Source organism: Hyperolius riggenbachi, chromosome 6 (genome assembly GCF_040937935.1).
Source record: "Hyperolius riggenbachi isolate aHypRig1 chromosome 6, aHypRig1.pri, whole genome shotgun sequence".
In the NCBI taxonomy this organism is placed as follows: domain Eukaryota; kingdom Metazoa; phylum Chordata; class Amphibia; order Anura; family Hyperoliidae; genus Hyperolius; species Hyperolius riggenbachi.
Window position 1 is genome coordinate 45,810,330 of NC_090651.1, and position 18,364 is coordinate 45,828,693.

At 43.6% G+C, this 18,364-nt stretch overlaps 1 protein-coding gene across 3 annotated transcripts in view; it reads left to right on the top strand.

Annotated features, from left to right (window-relative positions):
• ERICH3 (glutamate rich 3) overlaps window positions 1-18,364 on the top strand; it is a 154,263-nt gene that overhangs the window by 126,529 nt on the left and 9,370 nt on the right. The window contains exons 13-15 of one of the 3 annotated variants that reach the window (XM_068239214.1): window positions 11,983-12,093; window positions 14,232-14,348; window positions 14,982-17,978. In XM_068239214.1, the coding sequence (XP_068095315.1) occupies window positions 11,983-12,093; window positions 14,232-14,348; window positions 14,982-17,935 (3,182 nt within the window). In that variant the 3' untranslated portion in view covers window positions 17,936-17,978. Of the gene's footprint in view, window positions 1-11,982; window positions 12,094-14,231; window positions 17,979-18,364 lie in introns of all 3 variants that reach the window. The other 2 variants (XM_068239215.1, XM_068239213.1) reach the window with 2 other exon arrangements.

The following is an 18,364-nucleotide window of genomic DNA, read 5'->3' on the forward strand; positions in this document are numbered from 1 at the left end:
CCGGCCATGATGTAAAGCTTTCTCCCCTCCGGTCCGGCCAGTGTAAATTGCATTGGGCCGGCCACTCTCAGTAAAGTCGCTTTGTGACCCCAGAAGCTGAAGTCCGATCCTCTCATGCACTGAGCACAAGGACCTGCTGCTCCTGCACAGATTGGCTGACAGGAGAATGCGGGAGTAGAGGAGGAAGCTGGGGCATGCGCAGACCGCATGATCCGACTACCGCTTCTGGGGTCACAGCACGACTTTACTGAGAGTCGTCGACCCAATGCAATTTACACCGGCCGGACTGGGGGAAGAAGGATTTAGGAAACGGGCCAGTAAGTGAGAGGGTATTACCAAGTATTCGTGGGTATGCTTAAATGCATAACTACATGCTCTGATCGGGATCCCTTTAATAGCTTTTTCAAGCAGACACAAGCCAACATTTTCGGATACGTAGTTCCCTTTTTTTTTTTTGTAGGACAAATAGGTCTTTTAAATATATCTAAACTTAATCTAGATGTGGCACCTTTGCCAATCCACTCACTGACCAGTGTACTACAGCCACCAGATGGACCACATCGCTTGCCAGTGAGTGGATCGGCAAAGGTGCTTCATCTAGATTCATTTTAGATATATTTGACAGACCTATCTAATCTGAAAAGGAACCTCTGTGTCCCAAAACTTTGGCTTATGCTCGATTATGCCGCCGGATCAATTCCCGCTCGTTCACGCGGGCGATTCTCTTATCTTCCGATCGTTTTCCTTATTTTTTTCCATTGTCCTGCCAGCGGTATCGAGCGCGGATTAGATCCGGCGGGTGAGCGGACATGTTGGAAATTATCAACCAAGCCATCTAATGGCTCGATCGAGCGGGACAAACGTACCGTGTATTAGGTGCATTAGGTCTGTTTGAGGAACCGGTAGTCTCTCTGCTTTGTTTACGGATTGATTGATAATGGGGGGGGGGGTCACTCACCCTGAATAATCTGGTTTGAGCACTCCACCTGTTGTTGTTTGGCATATGCCAATGGTGTGGGGGTTGAACTTTAATACTACGATTATAACAGGAACAGGGACTATTCTGCCCTGACCTTCCTAACTCCCAAAACTAATGCCCATTATGAAAGGGAATCCATGCAAATAAATCTAAGTATTTATCTGCTCCATGTGTGGATTTTGCCCTAAACTTCACTGATTTGGTTTCAATGAATAATAAACGCCTACGGTATTTACAGTGCTATGTGGGTAATTTTCACCTGTAGTTATTTCCCAAAATAAATGTTAGGGCTACTTAACCTCCTTGGCGGTTAATTTTTTCTGCAAAAATTGCAGAATTCCAATTTTTTTTAATTTTTTTTTTAATGTTTCATGTAAAGCTACCAGAGTGGTAGCTACATGAAACACCACTAGAGGGCGCATGTGGCCCTCTAGTCCGATCGTCGCCGGCATCTATAGCAAACAGGGGAACGCGTATATAACGCGTTCCCCTGTTTGGCTTCTCCTGTCGCCATGGCGACGATCGGGATGACGTCATGGACGTCAGCCGACGTCCTGACGTCAGGCACACCCGATCCAGCCCATAGCGCTGCCCGGAACTCATTGATCCGGGCAGCGCAAGGCTCTGGCGGGGGGGGGGGGGGCCCTCTTCAGCCGCTGCGTGCGGCCGATCGCTGTGCGCGCGGCTAGCAAAGTGCTGGCTGCGCGCACAGCAATTTACAGAAATAAAATCGCCCCACCAGGGGCTGAGATCTCCCCCTGCGCGGCATAGCCCGAGCTCAGCTTGGGCTTACCGCCAGGGAGGTTAATAGTCTAATAATTAGTGATTCCCACTTTTTACAGCTGTCTAATGAAAAACAACCTCTTGGTTGAGACCTCTTGGTCTAAAATCCAACCACAAAGATGCAAGTGTTCCCACAGAGTAGGGTTGTTGAACTCCAGTACTCAAAGACCGAGGTCCCCACACATTTTTGGCACAGCTCAATTTAACTGATGTGACAGAATCAAGAAAAGTGTGGTTCATTAAAAGTGAACCTGAGGTGAGAGTGATATGGAGGCTGCCATGTTTGTTTCCTTTTAAGCAATACCAGTTGCCTGGCAGCCCTGCTGGACTTTTTGGCTGCAATAGTGTCTGAATTACACCAGAAACAAGCATGCAGCTAATCTTGTCAGATTCGACAATATTGTCAGAAGAAGCACCTGATCGGGTGCTTATGCTTTGTTCAGGGTCTATGGTTAAAAGTATTACAGGCAGAGGATCAGCAGGACAGCCAGGCAACTGGTGTTGCTTAAAGAGGATCTGTAACATCAAAAGATCCCCTGGGGGTTACTCACCTCGGGTGGGGGAAGCCTCCGGATCCTAATGAGATTTCCCACGCCGTCCTCCGTCCCTCAGGGGTCTCGCTGCAGCCCTCTGTGAAAGATGACGTCAATATTTACCTTCCCGGCTCCTGCGCAGGCGCTCTGACGGCTGTCGGCTCCGAACTACACGGAAATACCCGATCGCCCTCGGGTCTGCTCTAGTGCGCAGGCGCAAGTTTCCGGCGCCTGCGCAGTAGAGCGGACCCGACTGAGATCGGGTATTTCCATCTACTTCGGAGCTGAAAGCAGCCACAGCGCCCCCGCTGGAGCCAGCAAAGGTAAATATTGAATTGACAGTCGGGTCTGTCGCCGGCTGTTCGGAGGGCTGCAGCGAGACTTCCGTGGGACAGAGGACAGCGTGGGAAGCCTCATTAGGATCCGGAGGCTTCCCCCACCCGAGGTGAGTACCCCCCCAGGGGATCTTTTTGAGGTTACAGAGTCTCTTTAAAAGGAAATAAATATGGCAGCCTCCATATAACGCTCACCTCAGGTTCACTTTCAGTTGAACACGTGTCTCCATTTCTTAGTCCATCCCAAACACTGGCATGGAAATGGCTCTCGAGAACACATTTCACCACGAGGGGGCACTGCGCATAAAAATTGTAAAAAGAGATCCCTGAATCATCTAATTTATTTGGGTATCTTTTTAATGGTGGAAAGTTATTTCTTGCTAAAATTACTTGCACTTTTTGATCATTGCTTTGTGTGGACAGCATATTATTATTTTCCAGAAATTTACTTTTGTATCATATGACATGCTATTAATATTCATAGTGTGACTAATTTAAAAATGAGAGCTTTGAGTCAAATATCTACTTTTACAAGAAATAAGTGAGATAAGTGAAAAGTACTGTAAGTGTAATAGCTTAGAATACATAGATTGTGTAAACGTACAAAGAAAAAGCTGGCTAAGGTAGTAGAGTTATTGACAGATATAAAATGTGATGAAAAATGATCCAAAACATTTCCCCTAGTTTCGGACAGAGGTGAGACACTTTAGAACACCTGTTTTTATTGCTGTCTGTGTCCTGTGTTGATGAGACTTCACTTTCTGTTGTGCCACCAATGATAAAAACGAGAATTTCTCTAGTGTGGACACTATGCAAAGTACTACTTTTATTAGTCCTGTTGAGCAAGGTTAGAGCATTGGTCAAGCTTTTATTATTGTTTATGTCTTCATTGGAGAGATTCCTTTACTTTTTATTACAAGAGCAGTAACAAAGATCATCTGTTTGGACTGAATAGAACCTAGCAGGATGTCTTCTACTTTCTTGACCTTTCATTCCATAATTAGACACAATGGCTATCATTCATGAAAGTGCTGTCGGTATGGAGAATCAGTGCGGGAAAACACCGCTGGCGGTGTTTTAGACTTCTGCGTGGGCATTCATAAAAAAGTATCCATGTGCGGTAGCAGTGCGAAGATTCCCCGAACTAGGCTGGCGGTAGACAGGCGGTAGGCTTGCGGAGACACGGAAGCTGCCGAGTTGATACATTTCTCCGTGTTCCGCTCTGCTGCAGCTGCCTGGGAGGTCTGTGTGTCTCCATTCACTTACATTGGTATCGCCACATCAGAGGGAGCGGTACTTCCTGACCTCACACCGCTTGCTGTGATCTTTATGAATTAACATTTTGCTACATTTGTTCCGATAATTACCGCACAAGGCGGTGATTTATCACTCTGCTCGGTAGTGTCATTTTTTCATGCGGAAAGAGCCTTTATGAATGCTGACTTTGCTAAGTGGTCGGTAAAGTCAGCTGTTTTAAGAAATGCTTTATGAATGATAGCCATTGTTGGGTGTTTACCGCCTTGGAGTCACCTTAGACAAGGGCCTCTTCTTCTTTATTTCTCACCCCCCGAACAAATATAAGTATTGTTCTTAAAGCATTTGTCTTCCTACCCCCAGAAACCATGACGGCTTTAATATATGCCCCGACTACTGCAACATCAACATGCACTAAGTCGACTCTCATTTCTGCACTCTGTCATGAAAAGATTTCTCCAGGTTACCCACCATTCCTGATCTTCTTCATTGACGTCCTAAACAGAGCAATGCGAGAATAGTGACTTTGACTTTACTTTGACTTGTTTTCAAATGACTTCTTAACTCTTGTCTCCCACAAAAATGTGGGTAAAAAGCACCCCAAACCGATGGACAAAAAGCACCCTAAACCACAATCTTCACTCCTCTAAGCTATTATCAGCAGTGAAGCAAAATGAGGTGCAGAGGTTGGAACTGACCTACATAGCGCCACAACAGAGCGACCACCCTAGGCCCTCCTTCAACCTCTCCATTATCTCATTAATGGGGCTATAGTGTAAAGATCACAGCTGTAAAAGCTTTAAATAGTGGCACAAATACCCTTCCTCAGGCGCTCTGAGGGAGGGTAGCTGTGGTCCGAAAGACTGTTTCAGTCTATCTGTATGTTCTTCAGTCAGTTTTGACTTCTACACGTGATAATCACAGACGGTACCATTCCTGATATTGGTTCTTGATGTGTGACTTCCAGAGATTTACAAATATGCTCACATTACTTAATTTATACCGAAAGCACCAGATTTCATCCCATCCCCACCGAATATCCACCTCCCTCCTGCTTCTAGATTGCAAGCTCTTTTGAGCAGGCAGCTTTTCCTCACTGTGTCTCATCTTCATCTATAATTGTCTCAGGTTTGTAACCCAGAGCCCTTTATTTAACGTAAAATACTGTGTAATCTCTTGATGTTTTTTATAAAAAGTAAAACAACGCAAATAGCAATAAAAACCTGATAGCAGTTCTAGTCTCTTCTCAGTCTAAAACTTAAAAAAATGTTTAGCCTTTAGAGCAGGGATGTCAAACCGGTCCTACGAGGGCCGAGGTCCTCCAAAATTTTTGACACGGCTCAAATTAATTGATGGTTCTGAATCAGGATAGGTGTCCATCAGGTAGAACACATTCTTCTCCTTCTCAGTCCATTCTAAACACCAGCATGGATCTGGCCCTCCAGGCCTGGAGTTCGACACCTGTGCTTTAGAGTAACTAAGGAGCTTGGGGCCCCAGTGCGAGCTTTACACTGGGCCCCAAGCACTCTATTGATGTGGAGCCCCAAAACCTACCAAGGACACCTGCAGTGACAGAGAGCTGTAAACAGTTGTTTAACCACTTGATGACCCAGCCTTTACCCCCCCTCAAGGACCAGCGCTGTTTTCGCTGATCTGTGCTGGGTGGGCTCTACAGCCCCCAGCACAGATCAAACACCAGGCAGAGCGACCAAATCGCCCCCCTTTTTTCCCCACTAGGGGGATGATGTGCTGGTGGGGGGGTCTGATCGCTCCTGCCTGCGTGTGGCTGGCGGGGGCACCTCAAAGCCCCCTCCACGGCAGGATTCCCCCTCTCCCTCCCCTCCCTTCCCTTCCTTCCCCGGAGATCGGAGGCTGCACAGGAACGGATCTGTCCTGTGCAGCCTCTAACAGGCTCCTGCCTGTCATGTGACAGCGATCCCCGGCCGCTGATTGGCCGGGGATCGCTGATCTAGTACAACTCTGCTACTGTTAGCAGCGTTGTACAAATGTAAACAAAGCAGATTATTTCCGCTTGTGTTTACATTTAGCCTGCTTCCTGATTAATTAGCCTGCATCCGGCGACGCAGATCTGCGTCGCTGGTCCTGCAGCTGCCACTTTGCCGACGCGCGTTATGAGTGCAAGTGGTTAAGGATTACTACTATTCAGTGTACATATAGAGATGCTCATTACCAGCATAGCACCAATGAAAAGCTAAGAAAATGGATGGAGGACTTCTAGTGGCCCCCTTGGGTTAAGGGCCCCAGCGCAGTCACAACCACTGAATTGCACTGTAATTGCACTATCTTTGAGAAAGAGAGTTTGAACAAATTGGCAAAATGTCTTCTAACGTTGTTACGAGTTAAATTACTGTGTGACCTGACAATAAAATGTCACGTGATCATTAGCTTTGTACTGTTGCCGTCATTGCCTATTAATGCCACTGCTGTACTGTATTGCTGTTGCCTGTTTGCTCTTTTGTGTTGTGTTTTACCTGTTTCAGCATGCTGATTGGCCAGAATAAATCACCGGAGTGCTGTGCCATTTTTCCTTGACGTTCTCCTGTCTCCCGATTGCATCTTGTGTGTTTCGGCTTTTCCTGCGTTATTTAGCCATGCAAAGAATATTTGTGAGCCTTGTCTGAACAGAAACCTGATTGCTCCCAGGATTTATGAAGATATATCTCAGGCAAAGGAGCACAAAAACTTTTTTTTTAACATGGAAAAATAAAAAAGGCAACATTTAAGGATAAGATAAATCGATGATTACGTTCATTCTGCGGAGCTGTATTCCTACTCGTTAAACTCAAAATCTTATCTCTGTGATTGATTTCTTTGACGCTGCTTATGGCAGAACAAGATAAAAAAAAGAATATGTCAGGAACAGTTAAAATTTTGTTTTTAGAAGCAATGTATATGTTTAGGATTGAAACTTAAAGGATACCCAAACTGACATGTGACATGATGAGATAGACATGTGTATGTACAGTACCTAGCACACAAATAACTATGCTGTGTTCCTTTTTTTTCTTTCTCTGCCTGAAAGAGTTAAATATCAGGTATGCAAGTGGCTGACTCAGTCCTGACTCAGACAGGAAGTGACTACAGTGTGATCCTCACTGATAAGATATTCCAACTATAAAACACTTTCCTAGCAGAAAATGGCTTCTGAGAGCAAGAATGAGATAAAAAGAGGAATTTCTTATCAGTGAGGGTCACACTGTAGTCACTTCCTGTCTGAGTCAGGACTGAGTCAGCCACTTACATACCTGATATTTAACTCTTTCAGGCAGAGAAAGAAAGAAAGAAAAAAAGGAACACAGCATAGCTATTTGTGTGCTAGGCACTGTACATACACATGTCTATCTCATCAAGTCACATGTCAGGTCGGGTATCCTTTAAAGCAGCAATTGGCATTAGTTGTGGATCCCTACATCCATTGCATGAATTCTGTTATTTATTTTGACATTAGGAGGGGGAGTTGCATTAAACCCTTGCTATAAGCAGGAACAGAAAAAAAACAAAAACAAGAAAACAAAAAAAAAAAAAAAAACCAGCTGGGCTAGTGCTTTCCATATCATTTAATAAATACCTTATGTCGAATAATTGACTTCCTGTTAGTCAGACCTCAGAGACCTATGCTATATCCTGTTGGGGAGATGTGGTCTTGACAAGGTGTTAACAGGTCTACAATATTCAAATACTGTTAATCAGTTTTGATACTTAGTCACGCTAATCTGTACTCTAACATTTTTACAGCAAAAAGCATACCATTCTATTCATTATGTTCTCCTGTGCCCTTCTGTGCTGTTTCTGCCACTCTCTGCTGCAAACCTGGCTTGTAATTAACAGTTTTAGGCAGTGTTTACAAACAAACTAACCAGCTTCTGATAGGCTCACATAAGCAGAGTGTGTGAGTCATACAGAGCCTGCAGGGGGCCTGGAGGGGGTGTGTATCGCTTCTATCCAATCACAAGCAGCCCTGCACATTCCACACATTCCAGCTTTAGCCCGACTGTGCTGACAGAAGGAAACCGATTAAATCATATAACAGAGATAACACAGCCACTGTGCAATTAGGAAAGGCTGCTGTAAGACAGAGCACATTAGAACAGTTATAGGAACTTATAGGATAGAAGAACTAAGGCTGAAAAGTTTGTTACAGAGTCTCTTTAAGGATGGAGATTACAGTTTGAGAGGGCCGCCCACAAGGTACAGCAATGATATTGCACAGTATAGACCTGAGCCTCACATCCTTTACATCCAAAAATAAAAATGTTTGACGTTTCTAAAACTAATGGCTGACAAAAAGAAAAGGGGAGATTTCCATAGCACTGAATTCAATTCAATTTATTTCTCTTTTACCTTAACTTTAGATGGGCTTTAATGGGAAACTAAAGTTTTTAACAGTGAAGAAGGTGTTATCTGTATCGTAAAGGAAACATAAATAATAGTAATAGAATACATGAATAAAAGTAAAAGCTGAACTGGGGATTTAAATTTTATCTCCGCTTAACCTAAGAAAGAAAATAAATCCTATTACGCAGACATACCTATGGTCAATGTGCTATCTGGTCACTGCTCAATAGCTCTACTAGTATCATTATGAACATTGTCTTCCATGGCTAGTATACTATACTGTACTGTATACCCAGAGCCAACATCCTTCCAAATTTGCAGGATTCTGTAAAATAAATTTGTCATTGAAGTAAATCCAGTGAGTCAGGTAGGTGTGAAGGGATAAAAAAATATATTCAAGAAGATATTGATGATTTGGTCATAAATCTAAATGTTGGTCATAAATATAAGATCATTTTTGCATTGTTGTTATATGGTAAAAATGACTCCATTGTAAAACTATTAAAGTGTTTTGTGTGTTTATATCTGAAGCCACAAAAAAAAAGAGATACCTACCGCTGTAGAGCTGAACCTCTGGATCCTCAATCCTTCTTCTGGCTGGGACTCTCTTCTTCACGACCGGTGTCACCTCCACGTATGAGCGTGGCTGCACTATGCAGTGGCCAATAGGGTTTACATCTGTGCAGATGTGGGCCGCACTTTGTGCCCACACAGTGCGGACACACTCATAGATGAAGGGGAGAACAGCTGCAAGCATCATATTCAACATTATTGCAGCACAGGAATGGAGAGGGTGTAAGGAGATTACATCAGTTCATTTCTGTGAGGCCTTTCCTAAATATGTCTAGCTGCTTCTCACATCTACCTTCCTCCTTTCTCATTTGGAATACAGACCCCCTACAGTGACATGAGTAGCAGGGGAAATGAAGACTTAACTTCCTGTTAAAGCCACTCCTCCCTGCTGAGTGAGAGCCTATGCTCCTCCCTTCTGCTAGTTACATGACTTCATAGGCTGGAATCCAGCTGAAGGAAGGTAAAGGAGAATGTGAACAAAAGCTGGGTATTTCTAGTGAGGAGGAGCTCACCACCATTGAACTAGTATGTCGGGTATTTTACTTTTTAAAAACTAAAATATTTTTTAGAAAATGCTTTAAGCATTCAAGATATAAAAGTCATTGCGAAAAAATTCCACTAAAAAGCTTTTCACCTAGCTTATGAACTATCATTAGTGCAATAATAGTGGAGACTTGTTTACTTCAACAGTAAAGTGAGACCCCTTTCTGTTCTTAAAGCGTAACTACTTACACCAGCAGATGGAGCTAAATCGTGATTTTTATATTCTATATCTAACTAATATAAACAGTAGAAAATATTGTAAAGACAATTTTAGTACTAAACACAATACATAAAAAAAAAAATAGAGATAGTCTCCAACTTACAAACTTCTGACTTATGAACAACACACTGATATGAACCGCCTGAAAATGTAACATTTGATTCAGTGAAAAGAAAATGAAAAATTATTTCAAAAAGAGTAATTTTTTTGAGAAAATAAATTGTAAAAAAATCTTTTTTAAACTGGTAAAATTACATTTTGCTGCAGTACACTGGGGGTAAAGGGGGACAGAGGTGACAAAGTGTGTAGGAGGGGGGGGGGGGCAGAGGGGTACACTGAAGTCACAGGGGAGGGGAACAGGGGGGATACCGGAAGCACAGGGGGGCATAGGGGTGGTATAGGGAACAGAGATGGTTCCAGTGGCGTAGCTAAGGAGCTGTGGGCCCCGATGCAAGTTTTACATTGGGGCCCCCCAAGCAATCTATACTTAACAATTGATACGACGCACCAAAACCTGCCATTGGCAACTACAGTGTCAGAGGTGCAAGAAGGGGATGGGGAGCAGTTTGTTAATGATTACCACTGTTCAAAGTATCTATAGACGTGATTATTATGAGCACAGGACCAATAGAGAGCTAATACTGTAGTTGAGGGAGGGCCCTTCGGGGCCCCTCTGGCCCAAGGGCCCCGATGCGGTCGCTACCTCTGCACCCCCTATTGCTACGCCCCTGGATGGTTCAGTGTTTTGACTCCTGGACAGATTCAGATTAAGAATGAACCTACAGTCCCTATCTCATTCAGTAACTGGGGACTACCTGTAGTTTAAAAACAATACACATTCCTTTGATGTGCAGTTTAGGAGAAGAAACCTGAGATGGCTACTTTTTTTTCTGTTTCACAATTTTTGTTGAACAATTTTTAATTTGTACAAAGCGTCATTTCATGAATAACAACATATTCAAGTATACAGTGTAACGAGGATATAGGTTTGAAAATAAATTACTAGCAGCATTTTAGCCTCACATGCTGCAGGGTATGGTTGAATCCCTTGACTGTAAAACCAGCAGAACTGAATATAAGTTGATCAACATAAAAACACAAAAACATAACACTGACCCCTGGTATCACTCGAGGGTCATGTTTAACTAAAAATTCATAAGTAATGTCAACAGTAGACTTCACGGTACTTCCGGTAGTCAGACATATCAAAAAAATGACCCAACGGTCTTGTATCTCTACGGCTGAAAATCCCTAACTAAGGTATATTCCCTGGACTTTAGGTAAGTGGGAAAGAAAGGGGTAGGAGGTGAAGGGGAGTGTTTGAAAAAGTACCCCTAATTTAAATGATCACATCAAAACTTTGCAAAAGTAGCTCCATCGATCCTGGGAAATTCTAGCTAGAACTCTCTTGAATTCTTGAACACCACACTCTCTTGAATTTCTTTTGCGTATCTCTTAAGATACTAGTTAAACTTACCATGACCATAAAGCTATTCATTATTTGCTTGACCTTGCTAAGGTTATAGGTGGTCTTTTTCCAGTTTCGTGCTATAGTCATTTTAGTAGCGAAGAAAAGTAGCTAATTTATTTTGGTCTACACTGTCAGTTCGTCTATTTTTCCATGAAAGAGAACATTCTATGGGTTCCTATGGATAACTTTATGGAGTAAAGACTGTAAAGGTAGACACTAACGTTCCAATTTCTAGCGAAAAATCGTTCGAGCTATCAGAAATTCTGATCAGAAGTGAAATATTGTAATAAATCGTTCACTACACCATCAACGAACCAATCTTTACTTCCTATCTATCACACCCAACAAGAAAATCCAAATTTTGGTTCGACGAAAATTCATTCAGGCGACATTTTTTTCACTCGTTCATAACCGATTGTGTCCACCAATGGAGATTATTTACAACCAATCCGATCAGAATTTCTGATCGCTCGAACGATTTTTCGGTAGAAATTGGACCGTTTGTGGCCACCTTAACACACCAAAAATCCTACTTCAGATGTGTAATAAATAAGGACAGGACCAACACACATGGTACATGGTGCGCTCCCTGCCACATCCCCAAATAATAAATCTTTCCTAAATTGTAATCTGTATATAAGGATAAACCGATGATTGCACAGCATAATTATTGCTCAATTCTTAGTATTGCGTAGAAATTTAGCACATGATCAGCGTGGTTTGAATTATCCTATGAACAAGCAATCCCGAGGGCGTTGTCCGAGGGATTCTTGCGCATGGTTTGTGCATGGATTGGCTTCTGCATCGCCCGCTTGGAGTTTGCCTCTGCCCTGCCTGTGCTGCTTTCTGCCTGTGTGCAATCATTATCCAAGCCTCACATTTGCCCTCATGGTCCCTTTTCTGTCCCTTCTGTGATCATTTATGATTTCCTAAAGACTGCAAATCAGTTCAGGAGAAAATAGCGGAGGCAATTGAGAACAAAGAACTCGCCGACTCGGAACCGGAGCCCAGTGATTCCAGCACGGATGAAGAGGACAACTTAAAAGGTACGTTCAGCGCAGAGGAACGCAAGATCAAAACAGGTGATTTTTCTTTCTGTTAAACTTAATGAGAAATGTAAAGACTAACTAAAGGCAATATATAAAAAAGAGCCTTTGAATACAGCTGTGAATCCATTGTTAAACCGATAAATGTATTTTGGAGCTTTACACAAACCTTTTATTTTATTTTTGGATTGGTTGGAAAAGGGTTACAACCTCCTAAAGTACAACTGAATTGAGCAGATTATTGAAGCTGCCAAATTTATTGCCTTTTAACCACTTCCTGACTGCCAATAGATATCGGAAAGTGCCCCCCCCCCATGACACCCTCGGGTGTATTCCGACCGTGTCTCCTGCAAAACTGATTGTTTTAAAATGTCTGTTTTGCACTGAAAAAATGCATTAAAAATACTTATAGTTATAAACCCTAAACAAGCATGCAGATCAGGTGCTCTGACTGAAGTCTGACTGGATTAGCTGCATGCTTGTGTGGTTCAGACACTAATGCCACCAAAGAGATCAGCAGGACTGCCGGGCAACTGGTATTGTTCAAGAGGAGATACATATAGCAGCCTCCATATCCCTCTCATTTCAGGTGTGCTTTTTAAGATTTTCATTGCTATTAGCGTACCCCACGAAGGAGGTGGGGGTAATACTATGCAGGGGCAGCTATGATAGTTAAAGGTTCCTTAATAATAAGTTCTCCAAATATACTATACCTCTTAACTATTTACTACAAGAAAAAAACACTGAAATGTGAAAAAGTCTTCTGACTGGTTTAACCTGTTCACACAAACTGGGCATATATATACTGTATATATATATATACACATCCAGTTTGTGCCTCTGTCCCGCAAACAGGATGTACGGACGCGTCCTGTAAATTTACAGTAAGTGCGCATGCACACCTGCGCATGCTGCTCAGTCACAGCAGGATTTATATTTTGGAGATTGGTGAATAGGAACATATGTTCCCTGAGTCAAAGTGCCCTGTTATGAATAAAAACGACTTCAACCAGAAGCCATGTTTATTCATAATAACAAAGTAAGAAATAGTGTTAAAATGAATCTAATATAGTTATCAACCCCCTTCTACCCCCCTAGCCCCCCCCCCCCCCCCAAGTTACCAAAATAAAACCCTTGTAAAAAAAATAAAGTTACCTTTAGGGACTATGCCATGAGGGTATATTGCTGCTATTTTGCAAGTAAGGGCTTGTAATTATTGATAGGGTACAGAAGAAAAATACACCTTTATTTCCAAGTAATATATTGTCGCCATACATTGAACTAGGGACATGATTTAAAGGAACTCCAAGCACCTCTCATGGGTATGCCTTTAAGCATTTTCACAAACAATTGAGTGTGCCAGCACACTTGCCAGCTACTTGTTTTATCCAAACTCCCCCTGGTATAGCCGCTATAAAATGCATGGGGCCAGACGACTTCCAACAAAGTCGTGCTATGACCCCTCTGGAGGAGCCTCTTGCAATGGCCATGCGTGTCACTTCCTCTTCCTGCTTCATTCAGTGATGCACTTTTCTAACAGAGAAGACAGGCGTGATTTTTAAATTGAAATCAAATGAATACTATTTGGTGTAGAACGCTGATCCAGGCATCAAATGAAAGAGGAGAGAACATGCTACAGAAAGGTATGCCTCTTTAAGTACTTTGCAGAGTCTCTTTAAATGTTGTGATAGCTAGGTTAAATGAGAAAATAAAATGTGTGGGTTTTATATACAGTAGCATTTTTATTATAAAATTATAGGGGATGGAATTAGAGAAACAGTGTATTTTTTTCTATGCATTTCCCTATAAAATGCATATAAATAAAGTAATTACTAAAAACAAGTATAGCCCAAAAAAGGCCTAATTTGTGGTAGAAAAAAAACCAAAAAAACAAGATATAGATCATTTAGGTGTGATAAGTAGTGATAAGGTTATGGCCAAATGAATGGGAGGAGCGCTGAAATTTGAAATTGGCTCTTGGCAGGAAGGGTAAAATAGCCTGTGGGGTAAAGTAGTTAAAGAACATTTACAAGTTTGCTCGCTTTTAGTATAATACCTTGTCTGTATAGAGTGTTGTAGCACTGTCAGCAATAAAATACAACAGCAATATTCTCTTAATTATTTATTTCTTCTAACAGCTTTGACTGAAGGAACCTTACAAGATGAAGAGACAGGTGGCAAAGATAGTGTGGAGATAAACGAAGAAGAAATTGAGAAGTCATCTGTCACAGCAGAGTATCAAGCTGCACCTCATGGTACAAATGATGAAGAACAAGAAACCCCTGATAAGAATGTAGAGAGTGAAGAAGCACTAGCTGATGAGACTGTAGACAGTGAACAAGTGCCTGCTGATGAGAATGTAGAGAGTGATGAGAATGTAAAGAGTGAAGAAGCACCAGCTGATGAGAATGTAGACAGTGAACAAGTGCCTGCTGATGAGAATGTAGAGAGTGATGAGAATATAAAGAGTGAAGAAGTACCTGCTGATGTGAATGTAGAGAGTGAAGAAGCACCTGCTGATGAGAATGTAGAGAGTGAAGAAGTACCTGCTGATGAGAATGTAGAGAGTGAAGAAGCACCTGCTGATGTGAATGTAGAGAGTGAAGAAGCACCTGCTGATGGGATTGTAGAGAGTGAAGAAGCACCTGCTGATGAGAAAGTTGAGAGTGAAGAAGCACCTGCTGATGCAGTTGCAGAGAGTGAAGAAGCACCTGCTGATGAGAATGTAGAGAGTGAAGAAGCACCTGCTGATGAGAATGTAGAGAGTGAAGAAGCACCTGCTGATGAGAATGTAGAGAGTGAAGAAGCACCTGCTGATGAGAATGTAGAGAGTGAAGAAGCACCTGCTAATGAGAATGTAGAGACTGAAGAAGCACCTTCTGATGTAGTTACAGAGAGTGAAGAAGCACCTGCTGATGAGATTGTAGAGAGTGAAGAAGCACCTGCTGATGAGAAAGTTGAGAGTGAAGAAGCACCTGCTGATGAGAATGTAGAGACTGAAGAAGTACCTTCTGATGTAGTTGCAGAGAGTGAAGAAGTACCTGCTGATGAGATTGTAGAGAGTGAAGAAGTACCTGCTGATGAGAAAGTTGAGAGTGAAGAAGTAGCACCTGCTGATGTAAAGGGCGAGACTGTAGAAGTACCTACTGAAGTGCATGTAGAGAGTGAAGAAGCACCTGCTGATGAAAATGAAGAAGCACCTGCAGATGGGAATGTAGAGGCGACAGAAGCACCTGCTGATGAGAATGTTGAGAGTGAAGAACAACCTGCTGATGAGAATGCAGAAATTGAAGAAGCATCTGATGAGACACCTGTAGAGAATGAAGAAGCACCTGGTGAGGCCTCTGCAGAGAATGAAGAGACCCTTGTGGAGAATGAAGAAGCATTAAGTGAGGCACCTGTGGACAGTAAAGAAGCACCCACTCTGGAGAGTGAAGAAGCAATTGCAGAGAATGAAGAAACATCTGGTGATGCATCTGAAGAAAATGAAGAAGCCCCTGTTGATAATGGAGAAGCACAAAATGAAGCACCTGTGATGGGTGAAGAAGCACCCGCTTTAGAGAGTGAAGAAGCCTCTGTTGAGGGACCTGCACAGAGTGGACCAGTGGAGACACCTGCAGACACTGAAGAAGCATCTGGTGATGCCCCTACAGAAAATGAAGATGCAACAGAGGAGTCACCTGCAGAGACTGAAGAAGCATCTGGTGAGGCAGCTGCAGAGAATGAGGAAGCACCTGACAGTGTACCTGCAGACAATGAAGAAGCACCTAGTGAAGCAGCTGAGGAGAGTAAAGAGCCACAAGAAGAAGCACTTGCAGAGGTTGAAGATGCACCTGGGGAAACACCTGCAGAGACGGAGGAAGCTCCAGAGCAGACAAGTGCAGAGACTGAAGAAGCACCTGGTGAGGCACCAACAGAGGAACCACCAGTGGAGACAAGTGCAGAGACTGATGAAGCACCTGGTGCGGCATCTATAGAAAATGAAGAAGCATCAGAGGAGACAAGTGCAGAGCCTGAAGAAGCACCTGGTGAGGCACCTGCAGAGGAAGCACCAGAGGAGATAAGTGTGGAGACTGGAGAAGCACCTGATGAAGCACCTGCAGAAAATGAAGACGCACCAGAGAAGACAAGTGCAGAAACTGAAGAAGCACTTGGTGAGGCACCTGCCAAAAGTGAAGAAGCACCAGAGGAGTCAAGTGCAGGGCCTGAAGAAGCACCTGGTGAGGCACCTGCAGAGGAAGCACCAGAGGAGACAAGTGCAGAGACTGGAGAAATACCTGGTGAGGCACCTGCAGAAAATGAAGAAGCACCAGAGGAGACAAGTGCAGAGACTAAAGAAGCACCTGGTGAGGCACATGCAGAAAATGAAGAAGCACCAGAGGAGACAAGTGCAGAGGCTGAAGAAGCACCTGGTGAGGCACCTGCAGAGGAAGCACCAGAGGAGACAAGTGCAGAGGCTGAAGAAGCACCTGCAGAGACTGAGGAAGCACCAGAGGAGACAAGTGCAGAGACTGAAGAAGCACCTGGTGAGGCACCTGCAGAAAATGAAGAAGCACCAGAGGAGACAAGTGCAGAGGCTGAAGAAGCACCTGCAGAGACAGAGGAAGCACCAGAGGAGACAAGTGCAGAGACTGAAGAAACACCTGGAGAGGCACCTGCAGAAAATGAAGAAGCACCAGAGGAGACAAGTGCAGAGACTGAAGAAGCACCTGGTGAGGCACCTGTAGATACTGAAGAAGTACCAGAGGTGACACCTGCAGAAAATGAAGAAGCACCAGAGGAGACAAGTGCAGAGACTGAAGAGGCACCTGCAGAGACTGAAGAAGTACCACAGGTGACACCTGCAGAAAATGAAGAAGCCCCAGAGGAGACACCTGCAGATACTGAAGAAACACCTGGTGAGGCACCTGCAGAAACACCTGGTGAGGCAGCTGAAGAGAGTGAAGACGCACATGAGTCAGCTGCAGAGAATGAAGAAGCACCTGGTGAGACACCTGCAGAGAATGAAAAAGTACCTGGTGAGGCACCTGCAGAGACTGAAGAAGCACCAGAGGAGACACCTGCAGATACTGAAGAAACACCTAGAGAGGTACCTGTGGAAAATGATGAAATTGAGGAATTACCTAGTGAGACACGTGGCGAGAGTGAAGAAGCACCGCATGAGACAACTGCAGAGACAGAAGGAGCACCTAGTGAGGCTCCTGCAGACAGCGAAGAAGCGCCTGTTGAGGCAGCTGAGGAGAGTGATGAAGCACCTGGTGAGGCACCTGCAGACAACGAAGAAGCACCTGGTGACACACCTGAGGAGAATGAAGAAACCACTGGTGTGGCATCTGCAGAAAATGAAGAGGTGCCTGGTGACACAGTTGCGGAGAATGGAGAGGCGCCTAGTGAAGAGAATGGTAAAGCAGCCAGTGTTGCAATACCTGCTGATGCGCCTGAGGGTGAAGATGATAAGAATGAAGCTGATGAGGTAGTTGAAATTAATGAAAATACTCCTGATGGTGCCCCATCTGGTGATATAAATGAAGAAGACACCACATCTGAGAATCCCAAAGAAGTAGGAGAGTCTGAGGTCAATGAAAATGTTGAGACAGCTGATGACAATCAAGTCCCAGAAGATTCTGCAACCGATCCAACAGTCGCTCTTGTGGAACCTTTAGAAAACAATGATGAAGCGTCTAAAGCTGATGATGCAATTGTTGACAACGAACCAAAGACAAAAGAGGCCACTGACGAGGTGGAGCAAGAAGAAGAAGCAAAGAAGGATGAGGCAACCCATGAGCTTGAAGTAACGGATGTCCTGTCCAATTCCGGAGACTCTGCTCCAACAGAGGAATAGGGGTTTGCAGAAGATGAGGCCAGCTAGACATTCAAACTTCCAGGTGAGTGTGTCTGCCACTAGTCTGAGCAGTATGAACTATTATTATTTAGTATATTGCACTGACATCTTTTGCAGCACTTTACAGGGTATATTGTCTTTCCGCCCACTAACTGTCCCTCAGAAGGGCTGACAATCTAATCCCTACCATAGTCCATCGTAGTAACCTAGGCCAATTTTAGGAGTAAGCCAATTAACTTATCTGTTTTGGGGATGTGAGAGGAAACTGGAGTGCCCAGAGAAAACCCATAGTGACATGGGGAGAACATACAAACTCCATGCAGATAGTGCACTGGAATCAAACCAGGGACCCAGCCCTTCAAGGCGAGCGTGCAATCCACTATGCCACTGAAATTTAAAATCATTGAAAAATGTATACTGTTGTACATT